At 40.0% G+C, this 9,149-nt stretch overlaps 1 protein-coding gene across 1 annotated transcript; it reads right to left on the bottom strand.

Moving 5' to 3' along the window:
- Positions 1-6,072: 6,072 nt before the first annotated feature.
- bic (bicaudal) lies at positions 6,073-7,630 on the bottom strand. The gene is made up of 2 exons (XM_014244527.3): positions 7,471-7,630; positions 6,073-7,399 (listed from the first exon to the last, which is right to left on the bottom strand). Exon 2 carries the CDS (start codon positions 7,397-7,399, stop codon positions 6,836-6,838), a length of 564 nt encoding a protein of 187 aa, XP_014100002.1. The 5' UTR covers positions 7,471-7,630; the 3' UTR covers positions 6,073-6,835.
- Between the last annotated feature and the right edge of the window lie 1,519 nt (positions 7,631-9,149).

Raw genomic sequence — 9,149 nt, 5'->3', positions numbered from 1 at the left:
GTTACTAAAGTATGTATGCACTAAAAATAAATTGCGAAAAAAAAGTTTTAACGGGTTTATCTTTGAGCTTTGATAGAAGGTTAATATTTCGTTGAATAGCCTTTGGATTTTTTACTTTACCAGCTTTTGGGTTACTGAAGGTGAAATCTTGCTCCATTTTTCGATTAATGCAGCTTTCAAAGATTCTTTGCTGGTTATTTGGTGTCTTCTGATTTTCTTAATAAAATCTCTAAATAATCCCACAAATGCTCGATAGGGTTGACATCAGGAGGTGATTTATTTGTTTAGGTGTCTTGTAAAGAAGTCATTCCTTAACAATGCGAGCGGTGAGTTTTGGATCATTGTCGTGTTGGAAGACAAATGATCCTTCAAGTCCCAATCTAACCGCTCTTTGATTCAAAATTGCTTTTAAAATGTTAAGGTAATCATATTTGTTCATTGTTTGCTCAATGAACACAAGATTCCAGATGCTATCATACATCCCCACACCATGAGTGACCCACCACCATGTTTTATCGTGGCAGTCATATTCCGTGGTTCAAGCTTAGTATTCACTTTTCTCCAAACTTTTTCATGTCCATCCGAGCCAAAAATATTGTACTTACTATCGTCCGACAGAATTCCAGAAATGTTCGTCTTCATTTTCGTACTCTTTCACAAACTTTATCAAATATTTTTCGCCGCCCAGATCTTTCCTTATGTTTTGTATTTCCCTCTTTTTTTTTATTTTTCTATTATTTTTTGAAAAGTTGAACTACTTTTATTTCTTATTTATCCAATTTGCCTCTGACTTTTTTGTTTTTTATGTAGTTTTATTATAACATATTTTAAATCTTCTGATAGTTCTCTTACGCGCGGAGCCATGATCAAAATTTAAATTAAATTACGGCAAAATTTTTTTAAAACTTTTAATTCTTTATATCTTAAACAAAAAATAACTATTTAATGATTTTGAAGCGAACAAATACTGTGTGCCATTCGAAAACATACTGAAATGGTAAATTGCATACATATTTATGTGACGTGATTTTTGGGTTTTACTGAGAAAATCAAACGGTTCTTAATAACGGGAAATGTGAATGGCATCGATCTATCATGTTCAGGAAGGCGATGTTATGTATAATTGTTAAAAAACACGAAAAATTTTATTTTTATTTTGCAATTGACATGACTTTTTTTACGCATATACATAGTTTTACACATTTTTGTGATACATTGTATGTATATACATATAACCCTACATCTAATTATTATTTTTAAGTGGTATAAATAACCGTTAGGTGAACGAAACTATTTTAGAAATTTAGAAATCGCATGACAAAGATATGTATATTCATTCCCCGGTTGCTCAACAATATTCCCTTGTTTATCATGTTAAAAAGGTGTAATTTTACATATTCCTTTCTGCTAAAATCAATCCAATGTTAATATTTCACGGGGTGAATTCCTTCGTTGTGAGGTGAATTCCCCGATTGAAATTTTACAAATGTTCGTTGATGAATTTGCACCTTCTCGTTCTTTTACGTTCTCTGGCGCTCATTTGTCGGAAAAAATCGTCGATATCGGACCACTTTAGGAGATGGCTGTCATGCAATTTCCACAATAGCCGGTTCTACGTTACCGGAATTGACCCGGATTTTATTCGGCCAAGGGCTGTTACTTCGGCGATCTAACCCTGTTTGGATCGGTAAGTTCTAGATTAAGTTTGTCGTCATTGGAGCAACGCCTAGCAGCAGGGTTGCTCCGTATCTCCTGACCCGTGCTGGCATTGAGTCCAACCCGGGCCCCGAACAATTTTATTGCTGCGTTTGCGCTAGAAGGCTCCATCCAAACTCCACCTCGGTTAGGAGGGGACCACGAGTTACGGCCCCATGCTGTCAACGCAATAATGCGACATCTGCCTCAACGGCTGTGCAACCTGCACCATGTTCGCGTGCTGCGCCGCCACTCCAGTCGAGTGGTCAAGATAGGACCTCTACGGCCCTAAGGAGCTCGCACAGACAGCATGACTCCCAATCTGAAGAAGCTCCAGACCTGTCAGAACACTGCACTCCGGGCTATCACGGGATGCCTCTTGATGATCACGGGATGTCCCCAATCGAACACCTACACAGTGAGGCCCGTATGCTTCCGGTTAAGGAACATAACGAGCTCCTCTCCAAGCAGTCGTCTGCTTGTAGCAGAGCCGCCTCCTAGGAACATCAAGAGGTCTTTCCTTGATTACGTCGACGACATTAGACAGTACGCCGACTGGACTTCGGACGCAACGAGCTTCAGACAGGTACTGACCGCCATTTACAGTGGAGCCATCAACACCTTCACCGACTCCCTCTCAGTGAATGGTGTACAAGGAGTCAAACCACCACCCATAGCAGACGTAGAGCTCGAGTTGCCACGCGAAATCAGAGTGACCCTCGCGCAACTTCGTTCTGGATATTGTAGCAGGTTAAACTCCTACCTATCCAGAATAGACCCCGACATACCAAACACATGTCCTGCGTGCAATGAGTCTCCGCATGACACTAACCACCTCTTTGCATGCCCAACAAACCCCACTCATCTAACACCCTTTTCCCTATGGTCCGACCCCGTCGGAACAGCTCGTTTCCTTGGCCTCCCGTTAGATGACCTCGACGACAACCAATCTGGAATTTATCACCCAAACGGGGACTAGGTAACCGTTACAACAACATGGCTGTCATGCAAACTGATCGATCAAAATCGAGTCCTTGTATGAAAAAATTTATAAACATTGTTTTCACGAAATTTGACAGATTATTGTCCAGAGCAACGCTACAATGTTCGGACCACTATAACTTACAGCTGCCATACAAATTTCCATGAAGGGTATTTAGTCTAGGTGCAGCTGAAGTTAACAATATTTCTTGTTTTTAATTTAATCTGACAGAGCATCAAAAACTTAATGCTTGTATTAACTAAAGACATCACATTAAATGTTTGGTGTGATTGCGTTTATCAGGTACGTAAGTAGGTGTTCCTAACAATTCGACTACAAAAGTTTATAAGTTAGGCATTGTCTCCTGCGAATGGCAGGCACCTTGCCGTGGTGCAGGGGCTTAGGTCGCAAGGCATTCTCGGCATCTCCCAACGGGGGTGAGAAGTGTTGTCTAGCACCAGCACCTCTCACACGGGTTGCTAGAAGCCGCATGCGTGCGACAACCAAGAGCTGCCACCTCCTAATCCAGGGTGTTATGCGACTCCCGTGCCCATTGGACGATTTGCAGCCAGGAGGTAAATTCGGCTGTATTTTAACGGAGCCTTCCCAATACCGGGCCGCCTTGGGAAGTAACTTAGGCCTTACCGCGTCAAGGGGCTCTGGCGCGGCGGACATTTCCGTTCCCCCTTTAACAGAATAGACCCGGATGCTCACCCTGCTGAGCTAAGGGTCGTACGAAACAGTATGAGCGACAACAACAACAAACCAACACAAAAAACCCTAAACAATGAAACAACAACGACGACGACACCAGCAATCACTAAATTGACAACGACAACAACATCAAACTGCAAAGCGACCGTTGCAGGTAAGAGTGGTCCAGGAGCTAGGCGCAAGTTCAGCTTCCTGGACGCTCTTTCGCCAGAAGAGCGCGCACTGTTTGAGGAGCACGCACGTGATGATGACGACGTGCCCTCTAGCAGCGGTACTCGAAAGGCGGCTACTGCGACGAGTGCAGATAAGGCTGAACCCGCAGCAACCTCCTCAAGCAGGCTCAGCTGCTCGGAGGAGGACGAATCCATACGGGATGGGGCAGAAGTGCGCAAAAGGAAGAGGAAGCGGGGGGGGGAGAATGCCCCCTGAACCAGCAGCGGGATGCCCGGGTGGCCCAGATGATCCACGCAGGAGAGGCATGAGCGGTGCCACCCTAAAATGGTACCTCAGGCACTTGCAGGATGGCAAATCCCCAGAAGAAGCATTTAGACTCGCCACAAGCAGGAGCAGGGGCAGCAACCCATCTCCGGCTGCGAAGAAGCATGCAAACGCCGCGTCCGTCGCGGGACGCGGGAACCAGACGTTCAGCCGAGGAAACGCAACCCAGCCTGGGAAACTAGAGCTCACACCACTCCATTTGGTTATCAATCAGACTGCGAAGCATACCATGCTGCTTATGACAGCAGAGGGGTATGGTAAAGGGAAGTTAATCTCGTCTCAACAAATGAGGGCCTTAGAAGATAACACGCCACTGGCCCTCCTCCCAAGAGACGGTATAACGAAGAGAGTAAACTTTACGAAAAAGTTTAAAGTTACTCTCGGCAGTAAGGCGAACTGGAGCGATTCCACACTTGACCAACTGCTGAGAGGTAGCACTATTCAGTGGTACACTGACGGCTCGAAAACACCAGAAGGAATTGGCGCTGGCATTGCGGGACCGCACACCAAGCTTTCCATTCCCATGGGCAGTTTTCCAAGCATTTTTCAGGCAGAAGTATTTGCCATAAGTCAGTGCGCAGTAATAAATCTCCAACGCAACTATCGGAATAAGAGTATCGCAATACTCAGCGATAGCCAAGCGGCGCTAAAAGCGATATCGGCCTATGAGATACGATCGCTATTAGTGGAGGAGTGTATAGGAAGGCTTAACCGCCTAGCAGCTTGCAACCGTGTACACCTGATCTGGGTGCCGGGGCATAAAGGGGTAGCCGGCAACGAGCTGGCAGATGAACTCGCCCGCTCTGCTGCGACTACAAGAATGATGGGGCCAGAACCATACATTGCGGTAGGGCCCCATACAATAAAGGAACTGCTCCGCACGGAGGAGAGATCGAGCAGAGACAGTCACTGGCAACAGACAGCAGGGATGCGTCAGGCCAAACTGCTACTGGGAGGGTTCAACCTAGCCAGGTTCAGAGCAATTATTAACCTCCCCAGAGACAAACTCCGTCTCCTTGTCGCGCTCTACACTGGGCACTGCAGGCTCAAGAAGCACCTATCAAACATGGGCTTAGCTTCTTGTGGCAACTGCCGATTCTGCGACATGGGACCGGAAACACCAGAACACCTAATCCTGGATTGCACCGCAATTTGTAGACGCAGGTTCAAGGCCCTCGGTTCCATTTTTGTGACCAGGGATCACATTGCCTCAATAGCACCCAGCAAGTATCTGGAGTTTTTCAGGGTGCTGGGACTTTGGGAATGCATGTGATGGAGGAGAGGGCACAATAGACCCTAGGTCGCAGTGCATACCTCATTTTCAAATCTAATCTAATCTAATCTAGGCATTGTCCAGCATGATTCTACAGTATTTGAAGTTGCTACCATAAAATTTTTGCACTTCAAACTATGGTATGAGCCTTATATCATAAACCAAACGTTGTCCTACAATTGTTAATATTTCTATGGTTGCATAAAAATTATTTATTTTTGGAAGCCTATTTGTCACTCAAAAATATGGTACGACAGTTATAGGAGGAAGTAAGTAAATGATAAATAGTAATATTTTACTGTCTATGCGAAAAACCTAATATCCACAAAATAATATTTTAAGTACTATTTTGGCAATTATGACCAAGTTCAACTAAAGGAAACTAAGAACTTAATATATTTAAAATATGTATGTATCTATGACCTGCGTGGTCGCCTATAACTAGGAAATCGTAGATAAAGAAACCAATATATAGGTTGCCTTAACGCAACGACACCAGTGCCAATTCGTAACATAAATACTATCCTACCGCATCTTGTTATACTTATGATGGTGTATGGTTTTTTCTATTTTTTAAGATATTATTTCTTGGTGATCATTAGTTAACTTATTATCCATTTATAATTCATACCTATGTATATGGATTTTCTTAATTTTGAACAAAAACAATAATTTTTTCTTTTGTCGTTAATAACGTAACCCCATACATCATTTCTATTTATAAACTTTATCCGAAATTTCTAATGACCAATTTATAGTAAGCAGAACAATTATTACCAAAGATAAATCATACATCGCTATTTTTAAATTCTTTATAACCCCAAATTTGAAGTACTTCTAATTAAATGCGATTTTAGAGTGCCGTTAAAATCTAACGGAATCCAATTACGCAAGAATAACACGATCGAACTTTCAACTCACATTTTGCATTAGATTAGTTTATTCATTTGCCTTTAAGGGCTTCTAAATTGTTATATCCACAATTGTTTTGGTATAAGTTTGATCAAAGTTGTAATTCACAATTAATGCCATTTTACACATTAATTAGTTCGAAGGAAAAAAAAAAGTAAGGGCTTTTGGACTTTCTAAGTTACTTTTGACAAAGTAAGCTCGTCGAATCTTCAGATGCTTTGTGACAAATTATATGGTATTTTAGGGAAGAAATTTATAATGGCAAAACTTAAAACTGTGCTCAATTTAGCATTTATATTTCTATATGGCAAGGGTGCTCATTATAAAAATGATACAGTTCCTTGCATATTATGTTTACCCTACTATTTTTTAACGTACATATGCATTGGCAATGTTTCTACTGGAGTGTATATGTTTGATTATTTGTAGAATTTTCTCCTTTTACATAGAAGCGTATCGGTCTTTGCTGTAGTGTGAGAAAACAAAAATTTCATATTTTGTGATAGAAATAAAGTTTCTTTCAATATTTAATTGGTTCACATTTCATCTGGTTATGTTTTGTGTACTATGTTTCCTGGTTATGTGCTACGCTTTTCATATTATTTCAAATTGAAACACACGTCCAATCTATGTAAACGACGAATACTAAATTTATAAATCGTCTTCCCTTAATATTTTCCCACGCATTGTTTGTTTAGTTTTTAGATGTTGCTTGTGTAGTCGGCATCGCTTCCCCTAGATTCAATTGTAAAAAAATTTGCTTAGGCTACAGGAACCTCCTCATTTTTCTGTGTAGACTCTGCTGTACTGGAGACTTCAACACCTTTAACAGCAGGTGAAACTCCGCCAATTGCCACTTCCTCGAAATTCTGCACCAAATCTGGAACATCGTCATCCGCTGCGGCTACAGATACGCTTGCTAAGCCACCAGCTGCAGTACCTGACGCAACAGCACCTTTATTTGCAAATTCTGTGGCAATCTTTTTCAATTGTGTGATGTCTTGCGGGCCCAATTGTGTTAAAATACCCGGCAACATTTCCGAAATAGACTTGTTTTCCCCATGTCCAGTAATTGCAAAAGTGTTTGTAGGGAGAGATGCTTGTGCTTTTGGGTTATTAAAATGAATGACGGTTCCATCATTCTTAATTATATTTACTTCTTCAATACCGGGTATTGTGTTAACCGATAATTTTTTCAATGACGACTGCAACTTCTTGTCGTCGGTAGCAGGGGTAGAGTGCACAATCTTCTTCTTCCGGCGTGGAGTCCCTTTTCCACCAATACGCACATGCGCTTGCAATTTTTTCAATTTCTCAGGGTTCATCTGGTTGAAAATATGTTAAATTTATATATTTTTTTAAACATACAAAATTCCCAGTTATATTTTTAAGTCACCTTTTTTACAAAATTTTTCTGTTCAGTGCGTAAGAAAACACGTGCGCAAATACGAGAGCGAATTGTCAAAAAGAAATCGCCATTATGCTTAATTAAATTCCAGTAGTTTTCGGTATATCTACATTTGTGTGTGTGTGAAAATTATTAGAGTAGTTTCAGAGTTGCCAACCTTACTACCAACAAATGCGAAAGTTCAATTCATTGGTATTAAAGCCACTTGGAGACGATCAAATTTTGCGTCATGCATTGCAAATGTGTAATTGTGCTTTTACACACAGACTCTTTTGTAACCCAAACCGGTTAAAGGTTTGTGAGGGGAAGACGAGGAAAGACGAAGGGACCGTGCCACTCGTGTTCAGCATTCCTTTTCATTTTCAAATTCTTTGAAGGGTTGCAAGAACACTCGGTTTCAAATGAGTTCGTTCACAAATTTGAATTTTGTTATCTATATTGCGTATGTAATATGCAAGTATGTATGCATAGAATAATAGAAATATTTTGAAAATTTGTAAATAAGGAGAAAATTAAGATACTCAAATATATTCAATTTACATTTTTAATAACTTATAGCGGTATTAAATGTAATAATGTACCAGTATACATAAAATAATTCTAATAAAAATCGTAACTTTACTATTTTATATTACCATAAAATATTAAGATCCTTTCATATGTATTTCTTTTAACCACAAAGGAGTTAGTTCAAATATTATTTATTTAAAATGAGAATTGTAATTAGTTCAAGGATGTTTTATAATAAATAGACAAAAATATGGAGTAAAGAAATTATGAATTTTTAATACTTAAAGATTAGGAAATTCCTGTTATAAATTTGCACAAGCTAGCCCTTCTACCTGTTTGAAATGCCTTTCAACGGGGACGGGATGTTGGGCCACCGATTGAGAACCACTGCATTATACGGTCATATGTTCTATATATTTTTGCTTTTTCTTGTTCTATACTTACTTGCCTAATATTCAAGTTCAAGCATCGGAAGTCATATACCTCAATGCAGTTAATAATTGTATTTGTATTGTGAACATACTTACATATTTGTTTGCTTGCTTGCTCTTGCTTTGTACATTTATGCTACCGCTATGTTTTCGTCCACGCAAATACATGAATTTGTTTGCGCACATTAGCTAGTCCCATTAAACATGTACTAAGCTTAATATGTAAGAAACCTCTTGCAATGCTGCTTCGATATTTTATATTTCTCATTTTGTTAATAACTACATTGTATAAGTTAGCACCAAATAAGCTATCCCTCCCTAATAATACCAAACTCTCAAATTAAACGTAAAGTGCAATACGACTCTTCACCTGTAGGCCATATTGCACGCGCAATTGAAAAGTGCTGACCAAACACTTGTTTCCTGTGGGAACGGAATGTCAACCGTTTCCCGTAAACAACAGCGGCAGCGCTGCTTTAGAAGTTAAGCTTAATGTTAAGTAAAAATAGAATTAAGATTTAGTGTTAATTAAGATACCACTCGATAAAGGAGCTATGCTTCACTAAAAAATATATTTTTATATTTTTTTTACTGATTTTAACCAAAGAAAACCTAACTGGCGCCCGAGCAGTTTATTTCGGCAAATTTCCAATAGAGAAAGCGCTCCGCGTGTGGAATATATAATAATAATAAAAGTTTAAAAAATAAATAACTTTCCAAAAAAAA

Source organism: Bactrocera oleae, chromosome 4, assembly GCF_042242935.1.
Source record: "Bactrocera oleae isolate idBacOlea1 chromosome 4, idBacOlea1, whole genome shotgun sequence".
NCBI lineage: Eukaryota > Metazoa > Arthropoda > Insecta > Diptera > Tephritidae > Bactrocera > Bactrocera oleae.
Note: the sequence above shows the minus strand (reverse complement) of the source record. Positions and strands in the feature narration are given on the sequence as shown.